Source organism: Mchenga conophoros, linkage group LG4, assembly GCF_057382185.1.
Source record: "Mchenga conophoros isolate Kocher_MC1m ecotype Shallow Benthic linkage group LG4, M_conophoros_male_GT1.1, whole genome shotgun sequence".
In the NCBI taxonomy this organism is placed as follows: Eukaryota; Metazoa; Chordata; class Actinopteri; order Cichliformes; family Cichlidae; genus Mchenga; species Mchenga conophoros.
The window spans coordinates 12,347,462-12,373,511 of NC_140529.1; the positions used below are offsets into that span (position 1 = coordinate 12,347,462).

General features: G+C 42.9%; 3 protein-coding genes, 1 long non-coding RNA gene and 1 other non-coding gene across 7 annotated transcripts; 3 read left to right on the plus strand and 2 right to left on the minus strand.

Annotated features, from left to right (window-relative positions):
- The first annotated feature begins 1,182 nt into the window (after positions 1 to 1,182).
- Positions 1,183 to 4,010, plus strand: rpsa (ribosomal protein SA). Its single transcript, XM_085270372.1, has 8 exons — positions 1,183 to 1,319; positions 2,085 to 2,255; positions 2,363 to 2,481; positions 2,724 to 2,969; positions 3,236 to 3,364; positions 3,474 to 3,636; positions 3,742 to 3,777; positions 3,870 to 4,010. The coding sequence occupies exons 2-8, from the start codon at positions 2,123 to 2,125 to the stop codon at positions 3,965 to 3,967; spliced, it is 924 nt and encodes a 307-aa protein (XP_085126498.1). The 5' UTR covers positions 1,183 to 1,319; positions 2,085 to 2,122; the 3' UTR covers positions 3,968 to 4,010.
- On the plus strand, positions 2,516 to 2,654 carry LOC146575605 (small nucleolar RNA SNORA62/SNORA6 family). Its single transcript, XR_014892358.1, has one exon. It is a non-coding gene; the product is annotated as a small nucleolar RNA SNORA62/SNORA6 family (small nucleolar RNA).
- A 1,202-nt stretch (positions 4,011 to 5,212) lies between the features above and the next one.
- On the minus strand, positions 5,213 to 9,265 carry LOC146575606 (uncharacterized). Its single transcript, XR_014892161.1, has 3 exons — positions 9,126 to 9,265; positions 7,629 to 7,673; positions 5,213 to 7,132 (listed from the first exon to the last, which is right to left on the minus strand). It is a non-coding gene; the product is annotated as an uncharacterized LOC146575606 (long non-coding RNA).
- Positions 9,191 to 22,231, plus strand: LOC146575607 (ubinuclein-2-like). 3 transcript variants are annotated; one of them, XM_085270369.1, is made up of 17 exons: positions 9,191 to 9,536; positions 10,085 to 10,213; positions 12,112 to 12,213; positions 12,668 to 12,799; positions 12,917 to 13,023; positions 13,532 to 14,021; positions 14,139 to 14,209; positions 14,300 to 14,429; positions 15,430 to 15,536; positions 15,618 to 15,728; positions 16,449 to 16,592; positions 16,759 to 16,809; positions 16,891 to 16,933; positions 17,912 to 19,195; positions 20,332 to 20,539; positions 21,038 to 21,106; positions 21,360 to 22,231. In XM_085270369.1, the coding sequence occupies exons 1-17, from the start codon at positions 9,225 to 9,227 to the stop codon at positions 21,404 to 21,406; spliced, it is 3,537 nt and encodes a 1,178-aa protein (XP_085126495.1). In that variant the 5' UTR covers positions 9,191 to 9,224; the 3' UTR covers positions 21,407 to 22,231. The 3 variants fall into 3 exon arrangements, with proteins under 3 accessions (XP_085126495.1, XP_085126496.1, XP_085126497.1); XM_085270370.1 differs by having other exon boundaries at positions 12,920 to 13,023; XM_085270371.1 differs by lacking the exon at positions 21,038 to 21,106.
- Positions 22,232 to 22,999: 768 nt separating this feature from the next.
- On the minus strand, positions 23,000 to 24,970 carry trir (telomerase RNA component interacting RNase). The gene is made up of 3 exons (XM_085270373.1): positions 24,120 to 24,970; positions 23,679 to 23,750; positions 23,000 to 23,604 (listed from the first exon to the last, which is right to left on the minus strand). Exons 1-3 carry the CDS (start codon positions 24,417 to 24,419, stop codon positions 23,497 to 23,499), a joined length of 480 nt encoding a protein of 159 aa, XP_085126499.1. The 5' UTR covers positions 24,420 to 24,970; the 3' UTR covers positions 23,000 to 23,496.
- Positions 24,971 to 26,050: the final 1,080 nt, after the last annotated feature.

The window sequence follows — 26,050 nt, forward strand, 5'->3', positions numbered from 1 at the left end:
ATAGGAGTGTTTTTAAATGATTACAAAGCTGTTGCTCAGAATATTGTCACGCACTGCAAGAACATGAGGGCTGTTAGAGATAAGCGCTGTACCAGTGCACAGGGAGGGGTGGCACGACATGAAATAGGACGGTACAAAGAGTGTAGCACTGTCAGTCTAAAGTAAGAAGGCTATTTAGGCTGAAATAAACAACTGAATTAATGAATTTAGAAAACTGTTGGCTTTGTAGATCAGCATCTATAAATGATATACAGAACACACTTAACAGACCTGATTTATGACTTTTCCACTCATATTTAGGGGTGATCGATCATGTTTGAAATACTTCATCATATTAAAAATCATTTTAACAAGTTGCATACTTCAGTCATGTACAAGCTGAGAGTCAGCGACTTATAGTGTTTGACTTTATGTCAGAATTATGTCCAAATATGCTGTTTGTTAAAGTTATGTATTATTTGGTGCTCTCAAGTTACACGGCACTGTTTTCAGAGTCTGTTTTTGTTTTGTGCCTTTTTTCTACAGCCATGAGAATTGGCTTTTGTTTTGGTAGGGGGTTGTGAAAATATTTTATTGCATGTGTGTTGGACTGCTTTGGTTATGAAGTTATTTAAAAAAGGAAATCCAATGATTGTGAGGGGTGTTGACATCCCACCTTTTTTACCCAGTCATTTAGGTCACATTCCCAGAAAACAGCTCCAAAACATCTCAGGCATCTGGCCCATGTCCATCACCTCTAATGCCCTTGAAATGTACCCAAACCCCATTTTTCGGTGAGCCCATTAGTCCCACAGAAAACTAATCAGCTGTCTGTTCTGTCTGTGTATTGCCTCGGTAATCTATTGTAATTTAATTTCAAATATAGGACCATTTCAAAGAGGGAACAACAGCAGAGCTCTCTACACACAAGATACGTTTCACTAAAACAATTTCACAATCGTGTACATATTATGATCCCTTTGCCTGGAACACTTTATCTCTGGCAAATATGTTAGGAACACAGGTCAGTCTTTCACCGAGAAGTCAGCGTCTCAGCATTGTCTTAATATGGTCTTTCCATCTCCATTGTCTTAATATGGGATACCCATCCGACCCGTGAGCCCACCTCTGGTTACCTCTGCTCCTACCATTGAAGCACGTGGAATTAAAACTCCACCTAGTGGCGAAAATGCGGATGTTTCTCATTTTTTACCTCCTCCCCGCCTTCGGTTTAACCAGCCAATCACACGCTTGGAAATTTGGTATAAAAATAACGTCATTTCCTTCAAGCGCCCTCTTTTTCACCGTGTGGTCAGATTTCCATACGGCGTTGTTTCGTGGTGAGTTTAAACCGGCCTATTTAGTCATTTTAAATCGAAAGAAATAGTCAAAATTCGTAAAGTTATGACCGAGGACAAAGAACATATACCGTGGGTAGACAGGCGCAGACTACCGTGCCCTAATTTTCTTAATTTTCAACGCATTCATGATGCTAACATTTGTAGCTAACATGCTAGCTGCTGACACGCGCTCTTCCTCTGTTTCTCGTGCGCCTCGCCTCCATCCAATGAACAGCGGCAGTGACGAGATTTCATATGATTGTAATTGATATCTGAAGACGATGGCAACCATACACATGAGTTATCATGACTTTTTACGCTCCAAGTGGCCTTTCGCATCCAAGATACCTCAACTTAATCCCCGCGTTGCTGCTTAGCTTCCTTTAAGTAAGATACGAGCTTCTGCGCCTTCACCCCTCGTAGTTATGTTTTTCCCGACCTTCCTAACGAGATCTGCATATCGTTTGCGCTCCCTAAATGGCTGATGATTTAATCCGGAGGCTAAATTGACTTGACACATGCGCGTTTGTGGGGTGAACATGTCTCCGTTGTGGCCTGCTGCAAGAGCACACACTAAGGGAGCATCTTCACTTTGCTAAGAGCTACTGTTCTTGTGCTCAGCAATGGGTTTTTGCTGTTTTGTGTCTGATTAGAAATGCACTGATGTAAATCTAATTTTTTGGATGCTTCTTGTCTGGTCGTGGGTGTACTATTTTGTCTCTTTTGCAGCTTGTAGTTTTTCTAAGTCTACTTTTTTCCCCACAGCTCTCCCACTAACTCGTAACGCAGGGAAAGCGGTCACGATGTCCGGAGGTCTGGATGTCCTTCAAATGAAGGAGGAGGATGTGCTGAAGTTCCTAGCAGCGGGAACCCATCTGGGAGGTACCAACTTGGACTTCCAGATGGAGCAGTACGTTTACAAGAGAAAAAGCGACGGTGAGTGGTGTAGCAGTCATCTGTGCTATGACGATGGAGCTTTTTGATTACTTTGTCCCTGCTGCGGCTTTACATGCAAATGACAAAACTTGTGTTTTGCTCACTAGGTGTGTACATCATTAACCTGAAGAAGACCTGGGAGAAGCTGCTGCTGGCAGCCAGGGCCATTGTTGCCATTGAGAACCCAGCTGATGTGTGTGTCATCTCTTCCAGAAACACTGGCCAGGTAAAGTTCTGGTAAAACTGACTCATTGTTGTTATGTGCACACTGTTAAAACCTGGCACTTGCGTTGGTGTTCAGGTGTCGGAAGTGTGCAAGAGTAATCAGGCCGGGATTCGCTAACACCATAAGGACAACTGTCCCATGAATGGGGTTTGATAGTAACCTGAGCCACAGTTCTTTTTAAAAAAAATCTAAGTTATTATTTCTGTTGCGATCTCAAGTAAAACCTGTACTGTCTGTTTCAGAGAGCAGTGCTGAAGTTCGCCTCTGCCACTGGTGCCACTACCTTCCATGGTCGTTTCACCCCTGGTACATTCACCAATCAGATCCAGGCTGCTTTCAGGGAGCCCCGCCTCCTGATTGTGACAGATCCTCGTGCTGACCATCAGCCACTGACTGAGGCTTCATACGTAAACATCCCCACCATTGCCCTGTGCAACACTGACTCCCCGCTGAGATATGTGGACATTGCCATCCCCTGTAACAACAAGGTAAAATTCAGTTAGTTTAAAACAATGACGAATGAGTCTTTGCACACACAGCTAGAGCCCTGCTGTTTTGTCTGTGCAGTGTGTGGTGTAGAATGTGTGCTAAATAAAAGTGCCTGATCGCCAACTTCTTTTCTCTGAACCACACCAGGGAATTGGAGTTGAGGTCTTGCCACAAACTCTTTTCTACAGCTTTATGCCTTTTTGAATGTAATGAATCGCAGTGCAGCCCCGACAGGTTTGGATTTGACCCTATTTGTCTGTTTCAGGGTCACCACTCTGTGGGTCTGATGTGGTGGATGTTGGCCCGGGAGGTCCTCAGGATGAGGGGAACCATCTCCAGGGAGCACCCATGGGAGGTCATGCCAGATTTGTACTTCTACAGGGACCCTGAAGAGGTATGACTGGCACACTCAACTTATCTAAAAGTACTGAAGTGGCTAGAACCAAGTGCATGAGGCATACATCCTGCTGATACACTCACTAATGCTTATTATGTGCTTGTAGATTGAGAAGGAGGAGCAGGCTGCTGCTGAGAAGGCTGGTGTTGGAAAGGAGGAGTTCCAGGGCGAATGGACCACCCCTGCACCTGAGTTTGCCCAGCCTGAGGTGGCTGACTGGTCTGAGGGCGTTGCAGTGCCATCTGTGCCCATTCAGCAGTTCCCTGCAGGTGAGATGATTTGCTGCTTTGTGTTTAACTTGTAAATGCAGTGTAAGATTTTTCATTCACTTTTTCACACTTAATGGTTTAAACTTGATTGGGATTTTATTACAGCACCTGCCCCTGTCAAGCCTGGTGAGGTCTATACTGGTGAGTTTTTATATGGATCTTCATTACCTTTGTGTATCATGTGTGCTGTTATAGTCTCTGAACTTAACACCTTTTTTCCTGTTCCATTCTAGGTGAAGACTGGAGTACTCAGCCTGCCACAGAGGATTGGTCCACAGCACCCACTGCTCAGGCTTCTGACTGGGGTGGCGCTGCTTCTGACTGGTCTTAAAATTGATGCTCATGTCAACAATAAAGTGTTTTTTACACTTTGACTTTCATTTGCTGTTTCATCTGATATTTACAATTAAAAGTAACGAAAAATGCACTAAATAACCAATTAAGAAGACTCTAATGTCAGTGTTTTGATGGGTTTTCCACAAAATGAATACAGCTGTGGGAAATAAGACTTCATTGAATCATAACATCGCAATACAGGTAGACTGGAAATTATTTGGCTTCTTTGTCTAACTGCACCTCACTGCTTTTTATATTGGCTGTGATTTAAAGATCCAGTGGACTAGGCTTAATTAAAAAAATGGCTAATCAGATTATGCATTGGCATTAATCATACCAAATCTATTGCATGTTAAAAACTTAGTGGTTTGCGAATGTGGAATGGGTTGTACCAATTGTAGCACCTTCATGTGTGAAGTAAACATTTCCTGTTTGAGACTACACCCCGGTTTTCTGCAGCTCCACCTGCAGTGGGTCATATTCCTTCACTAGCCAGTTGGAACCTAACCTTAAGTAAAAGGGCCCCTGCAGTTATTTTTCCCTGACTAGGTTGGAGTAGGATGAAATGCATTGGATTATATACCCAGAAAAATAATAAGGGGAATCTGTGGCATCATTAAAAGCTGCACCACTTATTTCTTTATATTTGGCTGGGGAAATGGGAACGGCAGTTTGCTGACGTGTCCAACCATACGTGGAAATGTTAGTTTTCCCAAAGATGCTTTCAGTTATTATCACACTGATTTGTGTTTAAGGGGTCTACTTTCTCATAAGTTTAATTTTGATTAAAAAGAACTTGATACTGTTCAGTGGGTATTATGTTACGTGTTCTATAGTTCAGGCCAGTGGCGGGGGGGTGGCGGCTTACTGGGCTTAAGCCCAGGTTGTTTTTTCAGAACCCTAGGGTCTTTTGGAGTGTAATTTTTTCATAGTTAGATGCCTGGCTGACAACTGTATAAAACAAAAACTACACACAATATTCGAATCACACGAGGGGGCGGGGGGAGCTGCTGCCTGCGAGTGCGCTGCTAGAGAAACGCAGCCAGGCAGACGGAGGAGAACTGAAGTTCGACCAGGTACCAAAGCAAATCATTCGTATTGTACAAATAATGTAAATATGACTGTGTATCGCGAAAGATTGATATCAAACTGATCACTTGACTCATATTACCTTACTTGTTTTTCAAGTAAATCAACAAATGGTGAAATGAAAAGCCGAACAACAATGCTGTTTCTTTAGAGAGTCTTAGCTTACATGTGTGTTTATTTCATATTTTCAGTTGTTACCCTCCACGGCTAAATAAATCAGTTTCAGTAATGCACTGATATACAAGAATGGACATAAGGAGCTTCTTTCAAAGAAAAAACTCTGTTAGATGTTATTTTATATATTATGCTTTGTATGTTGTTCAGTATATTTCTATGCAAAACAAGAGGAACTTCAATACACAGCAGGATATTCACAGTTGAAACCAGATATTTACAGACACTTTATGGAAAACACAAGAACATTTTTTACTGTACAACATCAATTTAGAGTAAACTTGTTTTGTTTTGGATAAATAAATATTGAAATATCTTTTGAATTAGTTAAATGTCAGAATAAAGAGAGACAGATCTGTCTATTTTTATCACTTTCATCAAAATTAGGAGTACATGTACACTAAGTTGTTAATTAATAAGAAAACTCCAGATGATTCCATTCTGAGCTGAAGAAGCTTCTGATAGGTTAGTAGAGTCCATGTGAGTAAATTTGTGGCACACCTGCAGATGCATATAAGGCAAAACACAGAGCCTGTTTCTTTGAAATGGGAAAATCAAGAGATGTCAACCAAAACACCAGAAAAAGAATTGTGGAGCTCCATAAGTGTGGCTTAATTTTGAATACAATTTGGTGCCATTTACAATTAAGAAATACAGATAGTTTCTCTCTTTACTCTTTATATTTATCAACCTAAAAAAATAAACATTTAGTCTGATTTGATGTTACAATTAAAAAGTATCTGTTTTTATCTGGAGAGTATGTAAATATCTGGTTTCAACTGTATATTTGATGATGTTGGTGTTTGGCTTGATTGTCAGCACAAAGAGGGAGAGAGAGGAACAGAGAGAGAGAGAGGAACAGAGAGAGAGAGAGGGGAACAGAGAGGGGGAGAGAGGAACAGAGAGGGAGATGGAGAATGAGGACAGAACAGAGATGGAACAAGAGCAGATTTCTGACTTTTCTGTGTAAATTTAAGCATGTAACACACTTTTGATTATCGACTTCTAAAAAAAACAGAAAACTGGAAAACTTAAAGACACAATGTAACTCCAAGTCAATCACACTTCTGTGAAATCAAGCTACAGGAGGCCATAGGAGAGCAACAACCCAGCAGCAGGACTGATACCTCCTGCTGCAAGGAAGAACAGGAGGAGCACTGCCAGAGCTCTGCAAAATGACCTCCAGCCGGCCACAAATGTGCACGTGTCTGCTCAAACGGTCAGAAACAGACTCCATGAGGGTGGGATGAAGGCCTGATGTCCACAGGTGGGGATTGTACTTACAGCCCAACACCGTGCAGGACGTTTGGCATTTGCCAGAGAACACCAAGATTGGGAACTTTGCCACTGGTGCCCTGTGCTCTTCACAGATGAATGCAGGTTCACATTGAGCACATTATGGCAGACGTGACAGAGTCTGGAGACATGATGGAGAACATTCTGCTGCCTGCAACATCCTCCAGCATGACCGATTTGGCAGTGGGTCAGTAACGGTTTGGGGTGGCATTTCTTTGTGGGGCTGAACAGCCCTCCATGTGCTCGCCAGAGGTAGCCTGACTGCCATTAGGTACCGAGATGAGATCCTCAGACCCCTTGTGAGTCCATATGCTGGTGTTGTTGGGCCTGGGTTCCTCCTAATGCAAGACAATGCTAGACTTCATGTGGCTGGAGTGTGTCAGCAGTTCCTGCAAGACAAAGGCATTAATGCTATGGACTGGCCTACCCGTTCCCCAGACCTATATCCAGTCGAGCACATCTGGGACATCACGTCTCGCTCTATCCACCAAAGCCACGGTGCACCACATACTGTCCAGGAGCTGGCGGATGCTTTAGTCCATGTCTGGGAAGAGATCCCTCAGGACACCATCCGCCACCTCATCAGGAGCATGCCCAGGCGCTGCAGGGAGATCATAGAGCCACACACACTACTGAGCTTTATTTGACTTTTTAAAAAAAAAGACATTACATGAAAGTTGGATCAGCCTGTAATGTGTTTTTCCACTTTAATTTTGAGTGGGGCTCCAAATCCATGGGTTGTTAAATTTGATTTCCATTGATGATTTTGATGTGATTTTGTTGTCAGCACATTCAACTATGCAAAGAACAAAGTATTTAATAAGAATATTTCATTCATTCAGATCTGGGATGTCTTATTTTTGTATTCCCTTTATTTTTTTGAGCAGTGTATTTCTGATAAACGAAGAGTGTGAAACTGAAGTTGGATCCACCTTATTATATAGTTATTGGGCTATATGGTTATTTGTTACATAGACTATGGTGCACATACAATCAAAATGCCCATTCTTTTCTTTACTAACTAAAATGTTTAATTACTTGGGCTAATGCCAATAATAAAGTTACAGACTATGATTATATGAAATGTGTATACTTACTGAAATTGCAGTATTTTAATGATGTACAGTCCATATTAGAGAATCCTGCAAAAGTGTAAAGAAATGGCATAATTAATCCTAGCGTGTTGACACAGTCCTCTGTACATCTTACTTGATTTGAGAGAAATATTATAAAGCATTAATATATGTTGTCCAGTGCTGAGGCAGAACCACTCAGTGAAAAATAAATTTTCCTGTACTCTTAAATCTGAATACAGATTATTTAATATTGGAGTAAATCAGTAGTAACTCCAGATTTACTTGTGAAAAAGTACACAAATTAAAGTACCATCAGTGAAAACTGCCACAGTTTTACTGAGAAAGATAACGACAAACAATCAAAAGGATAAAATAAAAAAATAAAAAGGCACAATTGCATCTAAAACACAACACGGCCTCACAACAACTAGAACATGATGTCTTTTAGTCAAACACATGCATGCTCTGTGCTCATCACACTGTGACATTCCATTCTATAAAGTGACACCGCAGATAATATGTGAAGCACAATATTAGTAAATTAATACTTAAAAATTCATACAAACGACATGCATCAATTAAAAAATGTCTCATATCATTAAACCTGATTTCTTGCAACTCCAAAATGAGCCTGAAAAAACGAAAGAAAATGAAAGGCGTCTCACGGATGAAGTTAAACGGCTTAAAACTAAGATTTTAACCCTGGTGGAGAAATCGTTGAAAAAAAGAGCAGGATGAGGCTGCCAAGTTTAAAAATGAAAGAGATCCAACAGTCAAAAGCGGAAAAACTACAAATTCTTTTCCTCCGGAAATCGGAGAAGTTTGAGACCAACAAATATGAGGAAATAAATCTGTCCATGGAGAAGAAATGCAAAGATTTTGAAGATAAATGCGATTGAGAGAAAAACACGGGAGCAGAGAGATAAACACGTAGTTTTGAAAGGGACTTGGATAATAAAGCGTTATGGAAAGATTAAGATTAAAAACCCTGGACACATAAAGTCGGACAAAGGAAGAAGCTGTCTAGTGTGCAGCACCTAGAAAGAGTCATTAAGATGAAAAACAACAAAGTGCCTAAAGATATAACTTAAATGTATTATTATATTTTCTCTTTGTAGTAAACAGCTGAGATATCCTGGCTGTTCAGAACAATCACCTCCTCCACGTTCGCGCTAGTCTGTCAGGTGGGCGTGTTTCTGCGCTGCCATTGGACAAACGCGGTTCCCCTTCCTCTCTGCCTTCCGCTTTCTTTTCATATGCACGCCCAGCCTCTGAATAATGATAATAATGATCAAGATGGCTACTTCAGAATCCTCCTTGCGGTAGCTAACCACCAATTTCATGGAAGCTGTCAAAACTGCGATTTCCTGCAGTTTAAGTCACTCGTAGGCGACGGGGGCTGTTCCAGGGATAATACTGTATGGATTAAAACGGGCCGAGGAGCGATAAAAGTCATTGTGTTGCCCGCAGCACTCATTCCGAGGAAGCTAACTAGCTGAGCAACTAGCTAGCTCTTACTTGTCGACCATCTCCAGTTTAGCTCCCCTGCCACTGGCGGCTGAGAGGAGCGTGGCGCTCCAGGTTTTGTGTGCCCGGACGTCGGAAGGAGAGCGTCAAATGGCAGAGCCGAGGAAAGTGCCGTTCGTCACCATTTCCACCCTCAACACCACCCCGCCGCCGACCCCGGAGACCAGCAAGAAACGCCGCCGCGAAGATGAGGCCGTCGACATCACTTTTGGGAAAGATGGAGGTGGGAGTGCGGTCGGGTTAGGGGGTGGCGGAGGTCTGTTCGGCAACGAGAAAGGTAGCGACGCGCAGAGGGAGGAGAAGAAGCCCACCGTCCGCCTCAGCCTCACGCTGAGCGAGCCGAATGAGCGAGGGTCCTCCGAGTTCAACTACGGCGAGCTGGTCCACTCATCTCTTTCTCAGGTTAGGAGAGCAGAGGCAGACACGGTGGTGTTAGCGGGGGGGCTAACCGGGCACAACTCCGGTGGTGGTGAACCCGCGTGCATGTTGCACTTGTTGTTTTGTTGTTGTTGTGGCTGCTGAACTTTTGTCTGACAGGATTTGCAAATAAAGTAGATCACACTGAGCCCATAAATACGTGATGTTCATGCTCCTTATGTATTTATTTATTATGACCTTTAGATAGATTTTGGAGAGTTTGAAGCAGTGCAGTTTAAAAACGCAGTCTGAATGCAGGCTGAAGTATTTTAAGTGTCAGGGACACTGGACCCTCTTATTATTACCATCCTATCTTGTTACTCCTATGTCTACATCTTATGTTATGACCGATATAGAGGTGTCCTACTTAATCCACACAAGACAAAGAGTTGCTGTAGTGAGAACCTCCCTACTTTTTCATTTATTTTTATTTTTTATGCAGGTTGCATGTATTGCCAGGTGCGATTATGACGTTGATGTTGTTGTCAGCCTTACGTATTTACGATTCAAGTTGCTATCCTGGTGTTCCTCAGGTAAAGCCCGTGGGTTCTGCTGTACCCAAAGGACTCACTCCTCCGCTGGACCCCAGTGACCCTTTTGCAGATGATGAGAAGGAGAGGCGGGAGGTAGAAGAGCTTGCCAGAAAATTTGAAAGCAAATATGTAAGTAGCAAAGTAAACTCGGGCCTGTTTGCATAACACCAGTTGAGGACAACAGTCGTCCAAAGTCGCTTTATGTTGTAAGGTAAAGACCCTAGAGTAAAACGTGAAGAATGTTAGCGTTTCCTGCCTGACTGCTAGTCAGGCGTTTGAGGAATTATTCAACCCTTCATGGTTTAAAAATCTAATTTTTGGAAGCTTCAAAAATGTAGGCTTAGTTCCAGGGTTGAGAAACAGTGTTAAAGCTATGTTATCACTTGATAACAAGTCTTTTCTAATATTGGCTTTTACAAGCACGGGAATGAAGCAGGCTCCATAACAACATGCAAATTAGTGGCGATTCTGAATATTTCACAACAGCCAGAAACGAGACTAACGTCAGAGTCATGTTAGGGAAATTCTAGCTATTTGAATGCTAGGTTTCAAGTTGAAGTTGTTGAATGGTAGCAAAATGTTTGTCCTGGATTTCCCTTCCTTCTGTTTGGCTGCCTGCTATCTAATAACCGCAGGGGTCAGTGGAGTTGAATGATAATGTGACTGAGAGACCTTCTCTGGAGTTTGAGTTATCATAATTTAGCATTTCTGAATTGGTTCTAAGAGAGAGAGAATTTGCTCGTTTACTTTTAGTTTTTATTGTTTGAAAAGTTTACTTTCAGTTTTAGTTTTTATTTGCATGAGAGATGTTTTTGTTTTTTTTTCTCCTTCACATCATTATTTAATAGAGGGCACAGTGAGACTGCTTTATGTCAGCGGTTGATTTACTGTCATAGAAATCCTAAGTTTCAATAAATAATCAGACTGAACTTTCTAAACGTAGAAACGATTTCAATTGCACAATATTGTTTTTGATTAGTCTAATTTTTGTTTTTATTTTAGTAATCTATTATTATCATCATTATTGTTGTTATTATTATTTTACCATACCTAGTTTTAGATCAGTTTTAGTTAGTTACAGTGGCGCCGTTTTTCTTCCACTGACTGACCGGCCAATCAAAAGGTGACTAAAACTCACACAGGTCGATGGTTCAGTGGCAGTTCTACAAAATGGTAACAATGTAGAATAGAAACATTCTGATGTCTTGTTGTTGAAGAGTCACTGATATGTGTGCTGTTGTGTTTGATTGTATCTTTTCTGTTAAATTAATTTAAAAATAATTTCTAAATTTTGTGACTGGTAGGATTTTGTTCTGTATACAGTTTTCTTTTAAAACTAACAGACAATTTAGAAATCTAATAAATAATCTTGAGTTAAAAAAAACATTATTAATTTAATTTCTTGCTCCAGGTGACTTCTGCAGTTAAGACGAGGTTAAACAGGCTTTTACTTACACACACGTGTTGGTTTTTGTGTTTGAGCATGCATATCATTTTTAAATTAAGTAAATATTTTTTTCCCAGTTAATGTATTCCTAGTTTTGCTTGGCATGACAACTCTTTTAGCTTACATGATTCGAACTGGTTAAGAGCTGCAAACCTTTTCTTTCAACCTCTAAAAGTTGATTCTGTTCGTCTGGACGCAGCGTTTTCAGTGGGAGAAACGTTTCGTCACTCATCCAAGTGACTTCTTCAGTCTGAGACAGAATCAACTTTTGGAGATTTACTTACCTGGATGATTGAGCATGACTTTTCTTTCAGCCATAAAGGCCCCCACAGGGTCCTCTGGATGATGAAGTGTCCTTTTCAAAAGTAAAAGTCTCATGTTTATTGTGATCCATGTTTGGTGCTTCCTGTACCCCCAGTACCACAGCGGGACAAGCAGCGCCCCTGCCTCCCTGTACTGAAGCGCTGGTTCTGCTGTCCATATTGTGGTTACAGCTGAATCTGTGTGGGTGATTATTGTTGCGTGTTTCTGTTGTATTTTTAAATATTTTGTGATCTTTGTGTTTACTGTCCATTTGCAGGGCGGCAGCTCGAAGAAGAAGAAAAAGGACAGAATGCAGGATCTCATTGACATCGGCTACGGCTACGATGAAACCGATCCCTTCATTGACAATTCAGAAGCTGTGAGTTTATTCTTTTAAAAAAATTAATCTTCTTTATTGGCGTTCATCAGAATAGGTTACGTTTCAGGTCTCTTTGCCAAAGATTAAAATAAGTAACGACCTTATTTGTAATGAAAGTAAAAAATAAGTGTAGTAAAAAGATGATAAACATTCATGTTGTATTAAAATAATAATGAGAAATTACAGTAACTTTAATATAAAGTCATGGTTCTTTGCTTTGCTTCATTTCCTTTTGTCAGTGGATGCTTTTGATCTGCAGTAGAAACAGAAGAATAAAAGAAACTGGATAAGAGGGAAAACATTAAACAAATAAATATATAAGCTTTAATACTGAGAATAATATTAGTAAAGTTTAGTATTATTATGTGTAGTCGTTTGGAAGACTGACCGTGGGAAGAAGACTGTTGCATCATAAGAAAACAAGCAGTTAATTGTAATTCTACCCCGTCCTCAGTATGATGAGCTGGTACCGGCCTCTCTCACCACTAAACATGGAGGCTTTTACATCAACACGGGCACTCTGCAGTTCAGAGCTGCGTCTGACTCTGAGGGAGAAAACGCGGCTGGAAACGATAATCATTTCAAGGTAGGTGCTTGGTTCTCTGTGCACTCTGTATATGAACAAATAGTTAAAAAGAAAAGCTGTTGCTTTGCTCCTTGTATTATTCTGTGCCTTTTTTCACCTTTTGTGTCTTATCTGCAGAAGATGAAAGACGGTGAAGAGCGAGTGATTAAAAAGCGACGGAAAAAGCAAGATGGTGGAATTTTGGAGGAAAAGAAACCCCGAAAAAACAAAGTACCAAAGTCTGGGTGAGGTTTTGACCTGTAATCCTGTATTATAGTTATTTCAGTAAGTAGCTAATTCGTTCCTTAGATAAATTAACATGAGGTGTTCGTTTAAGAATAAGCATTGCTCCTCGTTGTGCCCGTCCCATCAGACAAATAAAGGAATATCTACATTATTCATTTATTTAAAAATAGTTCAACACTACTTTTTGGCTTTTACATGGGACTTGAACTTTAATTTCTGAGGTGAAAGTCCTCTATATAATTTATTTTACCACTAGTTTTTCCCCAGAAGGCATAAGCAGTACTTGGCCTAAACTTCTTTGTAGTACTTGTGTGTTCTGGTCTGTTATTGGCTGAAAGGAGGGTAGGAGGCTAGTTCCGTTTTATGCCACTTTAATTACAATATACTAAACGGTTAGTAAGAATTTGTTGTCCAGTGATGTCAGTGAAACACTGCTGTAACCACAGACCTTATCCCAACGCTGTGCCTTAAACGTCTTTATTCTCTGTGCTTCTTTGGTCTCGGCAGCGTTTTAGCTTTAAACCGGCCAGAAAAGAAGAAGAGGAAGAAGCTGATGAAGGATTCCCTGCACCTGGCCAACATGCTGCGACGCTTCACCAGGGAAAAGGAGGAGATGCGCAAGAAGAACATGGCCGCCGCCGGTCTGCCGCGACCTAGCCCCAAAGTGCCGAACACCAACAGTGCGCTCCTGAACACCCATCCCAAGGCCGCTGGCAGCAACGAGTGCAACATGGCCGACCTTTCCGCAGACCCTGCTGTGATGTCGCTGCTCGGCTCGGCCAACAACGACTTACTGCAGGACATGATGGGTGACCTGGACTTTGGGATGCTGGACTCGCCTCAGCCTTCCAGCCCGGCTCAGGGGGAGAACGGCTCCTTTGGGATGGGACACAAAATGGGAGGTAGCCGGGCGGTGCAGAGCAGTGTGATTACCCCTCCGCCTCTGCCCTGCGGACTTCCAGACCCACTCGCGAAACGCATTGAAGACCTGAGGGCGGTATGAGCCTTCTACCAGCTCATATTTATTTTTTTTATTAAATAATTGTTAGTAAATGTGAAGTAGACTGCCTACATAACCAGTCCTATTCACTGCTGCGATGTCTGTTTGTCACAGGCGTCCCGTCTGTTTGATGAAGAGGGCAGAAAGAAATTCTTCACACTGGACATGAATAACATCCTACTGGAGTGAGTACATTCCTTCATTTTGAATTAGTGCGGATTAATTTGTATAAAATCAATTAAATGTAAATTTGTGTTTGTTTCTGTGTGTGTCAGCATCGAGCTGCAGGTTCAGGAGCAGCCCACAGAGGTGCGTTCAGCTGTCTACTCTCACCTGGAGGCCTTTGTGCCCTGCAATAAAGATGCTCTGCTCAAACGACTGAAGAAGCTCAGCCTCAACATACAGGTGTGTGGCAGCAAGTGTTCTTACTGTTAGAATGAGTTTTGGTAAAACGGGATCCCAAGAGGTCTACGATTTGCATTTGACATCACTTAAAGGTCCCATGTCCTTCCACTTAGTGAAGATGCTATGAGCACCATTTCTACCAGTCTCAGTGTCTGTGGCTTTAAGTCAGACTGGAACAGCTGCTGCACGTTCTTCTTTCAGGAAAACACTTCTATGAGTGACTGGTTCTGCCTAAGGTGTCTTCCTGTTAAAAGGGAGTTTTTCCTCCCCAGTGTTGACAACTGCTTAATCATTCATTCACAAAGACAGATTTAGTGTGAATTTGGCTGTATCAAAATGCAACAGCAGCAAATGGAGCAAAAAGCTAAGTGAGTTTAACTCTACTGAAGCCCAAACGCAGAGTAACACACCCAGTACTACTCATTTTGTTCTAAATCAGCTCTTAGGTTTTCCTCAGTTCATGGATGTCCCTCAGAATAACATTCTGCCCAGAGCTCTGACCTGTGTGCATGCGATTAAAGCATTACATTACCTTACCTTACGTTAGTGACATTAACCCTGCTAGATGCTAACACGGTGGTCCCATCTAAAACTTTTTATAAGAGAGCCGCTTCAGTTCATTCACAAAGAGCAGACCGACAGCAGCTTAAGGCCCTGACTTGTTTTTTGTTGGCCAGAATATGTTTTGCTGTTGATCTCCACAGCAGTACATTTAGCATCTGTGTTGCTATGATGCTCTCCTCAGCACACTCAGCAAACATGCCCATATGCACCCACAATGGATAGCTGTGGGTGAACTGCGGGTCTGTGTAGGCAGTGCAAACCCACACTTATCCCCCGCTTGGGTGTTCACGCAGGACTGACAACAGTCGCAAAAAATGGGCTAAACCTGTTATGAGGCAACTGCTGCATTTGTGCAAAAGCTGTTGTTTTTGTGTCTGTGTGTCCATTATTCATTTCTGTATTGTCCTTATGAGTGTTGATTTCTCTCGTTGTCCAGGATGACCGACTACGAACGCCCCTGCTGAAGCTGAAGTTGGCGGTGTGCAGTGTGATGCCAGAGCAGATCGCTCGATACAACATGGACTGCATTGCCAAAGTTGCAAAGTAAGGACTCGCTCTGGGCTCTTACTCTGAGCTCACATATCTTTTTTCCTTAATCTAAAATGTTTGTTTCTTTGCTCGCAGGCAGCAGTCTGAGGAGGGAGAGAAAAATGGCTCGGAGGATGACGATGAGGAGAAGCCGGGGAAGAGGGTGATAGGGCCTCGGAAGAAGTTTGTGTGGGATGACAGACTCAGGTCAGTTTCCTCTCTGTGCTCACAGGATCCATCCTTTCCACTCTACTTGTTTTCTTTATTCAGCAGTTCAGTGCATTCTGGTAGCTCTGAGTGGCATAAAGCTGAGATCTAGGGCGCTTTATCCATATCGAGAGCATCTGCTGTGATCCCACGCCTCTGGAAACTCTAGGACACAAAAAACAGCCATCATTGATCATATATCAAGACACCTCTGGTAGTTGGATCTGCACAGTTTGCATATGAGAAGCCATGTTTGTCGATCATGCGAGGTGTTTGTTCAGCCAGGTCCAGCCCAGTGTTTCTGGAAGCTACTGGAGAGGGAAAGCTGCAGGCAGTCATCAAGTGTGACACTTTGTAGTGCTTCGAACATCACACACTCAGTGCTGGGTGTGTGAATACATTGCAGTACATGCAAAAAATCTTTTATTTAATTTTAACAAAAATTGCTGTAAAATGAACATGATGTGGCATTTCATTTTAAAAGATCCTCCCCAGTTTTTACCCATCAGCCTTTTATGGTATATTGTAATGTCGTCACCTTGCCAGGTGGGTGGGTGATGTGGACTTCAAGGTTTGTGAATATGTTAACTTGAGAACTAAGCAACGTAGGAATTTCAAATTCATAGTATAGGTGTATTTACTAATAATCTCAGACGAGTTAGAATCTCAGCGACCTCAACCTCAAGATCAGAGGTCAACTTAATGCTGTTTGCCTTCCAGGTCACTGCTGTGTAACTTGGTGCGGGTGAAGCTAACCTGCTACGAGCGTGAAGGCAAGAACACGCTGTCTCTGGAAGACTACCTCAAAGCCTTCATGGAGACTGAAGTCAAACCCCTCTGGCCTAAGGGGTGGATGCAGGCCAGGTGTGTGACAGCAGCTAATGCGATTTCTGTGGTTGTCCAGTGATTATAATAGCGGCTATCTTTCTCGTATGTTTTCAATCATGGCTTAAATAGAATGGTAATGAAGAAGTAATTCCCTAATATTAGTGCTTGTTGTGTTCATATTTCTGTATTTCCCCATCTGCAGGATGCTGTTCAAAGAAAGCATCATGGCTCACGGTCATCTCACTGGCTACACGTACGTTTTTCACCTTACTATTAACCTATTTTCTCATCACTGATTTGTTCTAATAGCTCATTCAATTTTATTTTGTTCCAGAGCAAAGAAGAAGATGCTCCCTGTTCCCAAAGCCAAGCCAAAGGTTAGTTGAACTTTCAAGTTAATCTGCAATCCATCTGTCAGCAGAGTGACTTTGTAATGGAAGGGCTCTTGATATAGAAGGGATGACTGCTACACATTTTACACTTGCCCACTTTGATCTAAAGTGGGCTGGACCAGTGAAACACTCCTTTTTGTCAGTGTAAAGAACTTTAGTGACTAATATAACTCTCTGAGATAACTTAAAATGAGAAAAAGAAGCATAGTTTCAACCATACTTCTTAGTTTTTCTACATCATAAAGAAATGCAGCTATGGGAAACCAAAGAAATCTGTCAGCACGACTCTTTGGACCTAATTTGTATGAAATAAATGTAAAATTACAAAAAGGGTTCTGGTAGTGCACTACCCAGACTGTCCTGCTATTCCTAATTACTTTGGTGTAGCATGAATAGCCATGGGGGAGGTTTTTATCAACAGGAAAAACTGTAAAACTTATTCAAATATAGTTAAATGTCGGCATGCCCTGCTGTGTCAAGTGCACCAGATTTGAATCTTTGCTGGGTCAGCTCTGGCCATTATGTTTGACACCTCTTCTTCTTTTGTTTTTGTTTTTGTTTTTTAAAGGTTTAGATTCTAAATGTGTTCTCATTAGAAACTGTACAGCAGCTGGAAGTTGGAGCAGAAACTCTGGACAGTAAATTGTGAAAAACACAAGTTATGCAAATGATCTCTTCAAAGTGAAACTTTGTCAATAAGGTTAAAGTTCTCTCACGGTGCTCGGCTAACGTTATCTCATGATGCGTGAAATGAGCCCTCTTGTATTTTAATGTGTTTGATAAAATATCAATATTTGGGTTTGTGTATTGATACAGTATCGCCATGCAGAATATTGTGATACTGTTGTTGTGTTTCACCTGCTACTCCTAGTATATGAATGATGATTTCAGATTAACTTGAAGAAACATGGCGGTGCTCTTAAATGTCGCTAAAAGTATATTTGTGTCCTCTGTATTTTCCAGGAGGCTGTGTGGGTTCGTCACACCACACCCTCAGCAGGTGCCACTCCCTCCCCTGCTGCCCAGGTCGCCACGCGTCCGACTCAGTCACCGTCTGAGCCCATATGTCTCGATTCCCTCGATGAGGCTCCCTCTCTGGACTCCATCTCTCAGGCCTTGGCCATCCTTGGCAATGCAGCTAAGGGCCTGGCCCAGGGGGACAGCCCCCCATCCCCAGATAAACCCAAGACTGTCACCACCCCCTCCGGCCTCCACACCTCACCGGTCATCCTGCAGCAGAAAAAGAACTCTGTCAGCACTCCCAATAGCTCCAAAGCACCTCACTACATCTCTACCTCTTCGTCATCCTCCACCTCTTTGTCTCGGTCTCCCTCCGTCACGTCCTCTCCTCTGCCCTTGGTCAGGGTGGATGGCATGGGGGTTGTTAAGGGCACTGCGCAGGCGCACAGACATTTACTTTTAAACACGCAGAGACCTTTGAGTGTGGGTGTGACTAAAGCCAACATGCCTGCCTCAGTGTCTCCACCTAAACCACGTCCACCGCCCACTGCGTCTCCACTAGTGGCACCAGGATCAAAGACCGGGGTCTCCACTGCCCCTTCTGGGCTCCTCAAAGGCAGCAATAATAACAAAGTCAACAGTGTTGACACTCTGATCATCACATCACCTCGGCTACACACCCTCTCATCGCCCTCAGTCACAGTCCAGAAAACATTTCAGACACCTCACCTGCCCCAGACTCCCCAGAGTAAATCCTCCTCCTCCCTCTCGCAAACACTCCCCAGCGTACAAGCACAGCCACAACCACAGTCTAACTTCATCACCCCTATGCACGCCACTCTCACCAAGTCCACCCACAGCAGCATCCCACCCATCGTCAAACTCACTCCCCGCACACCCAACCCCATCGTCACCGTTGCCACCTCATCCTCAGCTTCCATTTCTCAAAGTCCCAGGTCTCAGGCAACCCCGTCCCTACACCAGTACCCTAACAAAAGCCCAGCAGGTTTCCGCCCGCCGTTCTCAGGTGCCCAAGGAGGAGTGAACAAGCCGGGGCAAGGCAGTTACACTCCTCCAGGCAGCCAGAAGACCCCCAACAGCAACAGCAGCACCAACACCAGCCTTATTAACACCTCATCCATAAGCAAGCATTCAGGATCCAGTGCCTCCCCCACGACAGCCTCTGCCAATCAAGGTCAGCGCCAGAGGTCTGGGGGCGGGACACCTCAGGGCGCCAAGCCAGTCACATCTGTCCCAATGTCATCCGTCTCTTCTCAGCTGCCACAGGTTTGTAGTGCCAGTATGGCTAGATAAGGAAACATGTAGGATGTACATCTGGAAAGTGTTCACAGTGCTTCACATGCCTTATTCGAAAATGGATTAGTTTCATATTTTACCTCTGCATACAGTACAGCATAATGACAAGCAGCAATTATAGCCTCAAGTCTTTTTGAGAATGACGCTGCAAGCTTGGCACACCTATTGTGGGGCAGTTTCTTATTATCCTTCTTTGCAGAACCTCTCAAGTGTCTTCAGATTAAATAGCTGTGCAGCGACGCTCATCTTCAGATCCAGAGATGTTCAGTCATGTTCAAGTTTGGGCCACTCAAGAACACACAGAGTGATCTTGAAACCCCTCTTTGTTATTTTGGCTGAGTGCGTGGTTTCCTCCAGACATGATGCTTCAGACCAAAGTGTTAAATCTTTGTTTCATGAGACCAGAGAATTTTGTTCCTCGTGGTCTGAGACTCTTCTACCCCGATTCCTCAGATTCCATTTACAGATGATGTAGGCCACTGTGCTCATTGAGACCTTCAATGCTGTAGACATTTTATCTGTACCCTTCCCCAGATCTGTGCCTCGATGTAATCCTGTCTCAGAGGAATTCATGAGAACGAAGCGATGCAGGAATTTCAAATCGATACCATAGGTGTATCTGCTAAAAGAATCTTAAGTGGCTTCGACCTAAAGGTCAAGTTTTCTGAAAATCTTGTGAATGTCACTTAGGATTTTCAAATGGATACGACAGATGTTTCTACTAAAGTCTCAGTGACCTCGACCTAAAGGTCAGAGGTCAAGTTTTCCTGACAAGCTTGTGAACGCAATAACTTGAGAACAAGGCGAGGTAGGATTTTGAAATTGATACCATATGTATCTACCAGCAGGCTGAGGGGTACCACTGGCTACTACCAGCATTTTTTCACTTGTCATTATGTGAAGAATTTTAAGGTGAAAAAATGATTTAATCATTTTGGAATAAGGCTGTAACATGAGACAATGTGGACCAAGTGAAGCTCTGTGAATACTGTGCGGATACACTGTCTGCAGCACATGTACACAGGTGGATTTTTCAACCCTGAATCTGTTGAATGAAACCACTTTCTTCCTGTTGTTAAACACTCCTAACCTGTTTTTTTGCTCAGGTCTCCGCGGCAGGAAGCAGCAATCTGCTCAGCTCAGCCTCGTCTCTTCCGCTCGGTTTTGGGATGCTGGGGGGGCTGGTGCCTGTGTCCCTGCCCTTCCAGTTCCCTTCACTGTTAAACCTGCCTTCGCTGGGTGCAGCAGGCTCCAACACGGCACCCAGCAGCTCTGCAGCCAGTAGCAACCCACCGTTCTCCACCCTGACCCAGAGTGAGTGATGCACACAGGTCACAAGCGCTCATTGTACTGGGGGGGGGGGCTTAGATTATGCACCAGGTGCAACTCTGACATTGATGGCAGCTGCAGATTTAACTAAGAGCATTGCTTTCTTTACAATATGACATCATGAAAGCACTGTGTATGTGTGAGGCTGTTGGGGTGTGTGTCTGCTTTTGTGTGGGTGTTTCCTGTGTAGGGCTTTTTTTGTGTTGTAGTGCGTTCTCATTTATCACCATGTTTTGTGTCTAAATGTAAGCTTTGTAATTAATGTAAGACATTGCATTTTTGTTTGCTCCCCCATCAATTCTGTATTACATCATGCTTCCTCTCCTATCTCACATTTGGCCTCACACTTCTGCCTTTATCCCCTCCTTTCTCCTCCTGCTCCTTCCTCTCACACGTCTCTCCTCTGACCTCCCCGTTCCGTTGGTACTTGTTCCTCCCATCTTCTCCCTCTTTGTTTCTTGTCGCCCTGTCCTGTCTCCTCAGATCTGTATAAGAGCCTCCAGTCAGGGTCTCAGGTTGCTCTGCCTCCTCACTTGCAGCTCGCTTTCTCAGGTAAAATCTGACCCTCGCTCCCTCCACCTCAAAAGCCTGCTCCTTTGCTCTTCTGCTTTTCCTTTCAAGTGTCTGATGTTCTCTGTCTCAGGTTGTCCCCCCCTCCTCCTCTTTTTATTTATTTATTTTCTGTCCGGTCCTGTTCTCATCTGTTGGTGGCAGCATGCCTTACTTTAAAAAAAATTTTTTTTTCCCCCTTCCCTCTTTGTAATGTTTTTGTTGAGATTTCAAACACTATGCTGTTCCCGTCTAGATGTCAGTCAAAGCCAGGGAGGTGATGCTAAGAGGAAGACTCTATGATCCAGCGGACCCAGCTGATGCAGTCCAATTAAACGAGGAAACGTTGGGACAGCCGGGACGCACAGACCGCACATAACAGGGGTCTGAATTACAGACTTTTGCTTTTAAGATCAGCTCAACTATCCACAACTACCAGTTAAAAATAACCTTTTTAAAACAATGACAACTTTTAAATCTTTGAGCTGTTAAATAAAATGGCAAATGCAGTTTGCCAATGTTTACACAATAGACCTATATCACTGTGGACAGGGAGGAATGAATGAATGGGATTTATAGTTGATTGAGGTGTGTGTGTGTGCTTGCTGGGACTGTGTGCCTTTTGTATGGCTCCCTTTCTGATGCATGGTCAGTGTGTCTACTTGGTGCTGTTTTTATCATAATGTAATTATCACTGATACCTGTAAGAAATGTAAACAAATTGTTGAATTTGAGCTTTTTTTTTTTTTTTTTTAAAAGAGAGAGCTGTACATGTTTTAATTGTACTTGAATTCCTGGATAAATTTGTTCCTGTATAGAACTCAAACTGACTTTTAATTAAAATCTTTCTCTTCAAATGAATCATTCAAGCTGCATTATGAAAGTCAAATGAAGCTGAAGCTTCTATATCATGTTGACCCCTGGACCATAGACTGTATATAAAAGCTGGACATAAAACAGCATTTTTGGCCATTACTATCTTGGTGTTCAGCTGTGACAAATGAGAGGTGGATCTGACTGGAAGCTGAAGACAATGCAGACTTGTGCAGAGTCAGCGTACCTACTTTATCCACTGCTCTGGCTTTAATGGGGACCATCCTTTGTGAAATAAACATGTTTTATCCTGTATGACTGAAGTAGAGAGTGAGCCCATACACTATTCGAAGTGTTTGCAGACATCATTAGAATTGATTTCGTTTTCCCAGATCTAACTCTCTGTTAGCATCATTAGCTATTTTTATTGCCTCCAATAGAATGATTAATGTGGCGTCTCTCCCAGGTTTAATGTCCAGACATCCACAGATTAGGTTTGAATGTGAGATGGCTAGGAAACAAATTATATACTGTGCAGTGACTGGAGTTATCTTAAAAATAAAATAAAACACATCTGTAATTTTGGGCATAAAGAAAAAAGTAAATAGTGATGTCTGGAAGGGTTAGGGAAATTGGTCCAATTGAGATACAATTAGTAGAGAGAACATGTTGGATGAAAGTACATATTGTGGCAAAGACAAAGGTCATTTAGCAAAAAGATGATACCAAAAACAAACTTCAGTCAAAACAATGCCCGAGATAACCCCACCCAATTGAAATTACAAGGCTAGCCATTCGTATATTGCTACACAATTTGGATTATCTAATAAAAGAATAGAATTTTAAAAAAAGGCCTGATCTTAAGCCTTGTGTTCTGCAGTCTTACTCAGCACAGGAGTGTCTGGAACACAGGACTTTTATCAAACTCTGTTTAAACACTTGCTACATGATTATGGCTAATAATATGGCAAAATACTACAACATGGTAAAAAGGCAAGAGCCCAGAAACTGTGTCCCTGGATCCTTAACAAGCAAATACAATCAGACCTGATTTTGTAAGCAGAGTCAAGAAAGAATGCAGGCTTAAAACATTTCAACATTGCCTTCTCTTTTCAGACCTGCAAACAACAGCCATCTTTTACATACAGTCTCTGCTCCTCAGATGCCTTTACAGTGGTATTTATGAGAATGTCGAAACACAACATGACACAATTATAGGCAGTGTAGATTTAATTGAACCCTTGATTTAGCTATTAAATCAACTTAGTCCTTAATGAAACCCCAAATAAACCAGACATGAAAAATGTAAAAGGTCCTCAATAATAAATGTTCAAGTGTCTGAAATATTTTTTGACATCAACTCAAATGAACAGAGTCCAACAAGTAACAAGCAAGACAAAAACAATTAAAAAAAAAACAAAAAAAGGGGGTGGGTAAATCTAAGCAGTTTGTGAATGATGTAAAAATGAAGGGCAACTCGAACTGATAGTACAGGAGGCGAGGATTGGCAGGCCCTCGTTGAGGTTGTCCCAGGTAGTTGCCCCCCACCAGCAAAGCACTTCATTTCCACCTCCTGGAGCCTACTTGACCAGAGGCCTGGTTTTGTCGTCGTCGCCACACTGGTGGGCTTTGTACTTTTTCACCTCAGCCATGTACTTAGACCAAGCATCGCTCTTGCCTGGCTCAGCCTGCAGGGGAGGAGGCAGAGGTTATCACCTGTGGGAACAACACAATCAATATTGCCACCTTCCATCCCACTTACTTCTGTGTCTTGTTTCTGCTTCTTCGCAACAATGCCGGTCTTTAGGAACACACCGCCTCGGCGCTTCCCCACCTGGGTTAGGGGATAGAAGACTGAAACCGTTATACGAGCTCTTGCACGTGGACTGCCAATGAAGGAGACTACACCAGAGCAGAAGGTCTACACTTGTCTCGCGCCACCAGCGAAACCATCAGTGAGGATCATCCCTACACTTTACTAAGCTATTGTTTGTTTTACACCATCACTGTGGGTGATTTTACTGAAATATCTCAGGGATAATACAATCACCGGCATATGTATGAAACACTCATAAAAATGACATGTCAGCCATCAGAGTACTAACTATGGTGCCAGTAAGCCTGCTGTATCAGTGCATAGTGCTTCACTTTGGCTGTGAGTGGAACTACTGCTCTCTCATCTTACAACTGCTAAACCCCTTACAAAGCTCGTCACGGGTGGGGCCTTCTTTTCCACTGGTGTCTGTCCTTGCTCGGTGGCTCTGGCATCTCCACCTGTTTGCTGCATCTCCTTTTTCCTCCTCTCATCTTCCATCTTCTTCTTGAACAGCTCCATGAAGCTGCCGTCGTTAGCGAACACGTTGCCCCCAGGCATCAGGGGTTTGCTCGATGGCTGTGCGGGGCTGCTCGAGGGGGACGCGGGGCTCCCGCAGCTGGAGTCCTCGCTGCTGCCGCCACCGCCGCCGCTCGTTTGAGGTTTGTCGTGTGCGCGTTTTGGATCCATAGTTCCTGGGCAAGCAGACACAGTCTGTTGTGTGTTAGCTGTGTAACACGTATGGCTTTGTTGTGTGGTTGGCCTTAGCGGAGAGCACTGCCAGCACGCCTCAACCGCAGTGCAATACGAAAACCTAAAGTCTATTTAAAAATAGATCAGCTGCACAGTCCAGTGTGGGGATATGGTCTTTGAAAAATAAGGCGAAGTGTAAAAAAAAAAAAGCCAAAAGGCTTTAAAAATGTCAGCCCTCCCTCTAGCACACAATCCCCGGGCCCCGACAAAAACAAAAGCAGGCGCTGGTTTAGCTGCTAACGCGGCTAACAGCTAATGCCCGGTTCGGTAAGACCACTGCAGACGAACAAACTCAACTACAGCCTCCCAGTTCATGTGCGGAACCTATTAAGGTATAAGCATACCGCTGCGGCTCACCTAAAGGTTCAAACACCTGCGACAAAGACAAGAAGGGTCAAAATTTGTTCTCGCAGTTATCGCCAACTTTCACAAACCGTCACCTTTGCTCCGCCATGTTTCATTTTCTCTGGTGACATCACGTGGCAGCTGTGTAGCGCCTCCTACTGTGCCGGAAGTGAAATTGATACTAAAATTACATAACAGACGGTTGTTGGCTGGAAACTGCTGGCTCTCAGGTCTGCTTCTGTTGACACGGTACAATTTAATACACCCAGTTTACACAGCCGAACATGAACTCTGTCCTTCACTCTGACAGTGACGTAAACTATACGCTGTGCTATATCGCTTAAAATAAAACCTCACTGTATTCATTGTTTTTAGATATTGATTAGGATTGTCAGGAGCACTGTCATTAATCCATTCAATTTACACTTGTATTAAAAGGTCAAGCTGATCAGTTCACATTATGCAAGCTTATTTCATACTTCAGTCCTGTGCAAAAGTCTTGAGCCACACCTTATTTGTTTTTGTGTTGATTCCAAGAAGGAAACGGGGGCCTGCGCAGGGTGAACTCTTCCTATGGTAGCTGGGATAGGCTCCAGCACTCCCCTGCCGCAACCCTGATAAGGATAAGTGGAAGAAAATGGATGGAGGGTGGAAGCTGGACATGTGGTGGACAAAAGACAACGTGGCAGGCTTTAACCAATAAATAAATAACCATAAAATAGTGGAAACCCAACACAGGATCTGAGTTCACTGAAGCCTCATGAAAAATGGGTCTCAGTGGGTGGCTATCTTACCTTAGAGTTGAGGGTGTGTTAAAGAATAAAGGTGGTCATACAAACTGACTTCAAGTTTGTTTGAATTGTAGAAACTGTTTTTAATCCTTAATGTTTAATCTGCTGCATCTCCCATTTTCCCAGAAAAATATAAAGAAATCAGGAGTGGTTCATGGTTGTTACATAGTACAGACTTAACAAATCTTAGGTGAATCTTACAGCCCCCCCCAAACATGCCATTCTATTACATTGTGCTGTTGTTCATCATGTTTGAATGTGCCACCTCTCTTTAATCCGTTGAGATGTGCTTGTGGAAAAGTGGTGCGACGGATAAACAATGCCTTCACCGTTTTGACAGTTGCACAAAGGATGTGAGAAGTTTGACTAATCGGTTTGGCCTTTAGGACTGTGACGGAATGAAAGTCTACCCACAACAAGGGCCCACTTTGA

Excerpts from the sequence above, each read along its gene's own strand:
- rpsa (XM_085270372.1), top strand. The coding sequence starts at position 2,123 with ATGTCCGGAGGTCTGGATGTCCTTCAAATGAAGGAGGAGGATGTGCTG. Across the intron at positions 2,970-3,235 it reads CCATCCCCTGTAACAACAAG|GGTCACCACTCTGTGGGTCT; the intron begins GTAAAATTCAGT and ends TGTCTGTTTCAG. Across the intron at positions 3,365-3,473 it reads TCTACAGGGACCCTGAAGAG|ATTGAGAAGGAGGAGCAGGC; the intron begins GTATGACTGGCA and ends ATGTGCTTGTAG.
- LOC146575607 (XM_085270369.1), top strand. The coding sequence starts at position 9,225 with ATGGCAGAGCCGAGGAAAGTGCCGTTCGTCACCATTTCCACCCTCAAC. Across the intron at positions 10,214-12,111 it reads GAAAATTTGAAAGCAAATAT|GGCGGCAGCTCGAAGAAGAA; the intron begins GTAAGTAGCAAA and ends GTCCATTTGCAG. Across the intron at positions 20,540-21,037 it reads GTTCTCCACCCTGACCCAGA|ATCTGTATAAGAGCCTCCAG; the intron begins GTGAGTGATGCA and ends CTGTCTCCTCAG.
- trir (XM_085270373.1), bottom strand. The coding sequence starts at position 24,419 with ATGGATCCAAAACGCGCACACGACAAACCTCAAACGAGCGGCGGCGGT. Across the intron at positions 23,751-24,119 it reads CCCCACCCGTGACGAGCTTT|GTGGGGAAGCGCCGAGGCGG; the intron begins GTAAGGGGTTTA and ends CCCCTAACCCAG. Across the intron at positions 23,605-23,678 it reads AGCAGAAACAAGACACAGAA|GCTGAGCCAGGCAAGAGCGA; the intron begins GTAAGTGGGATG and ends CCTCCCCTGCAG.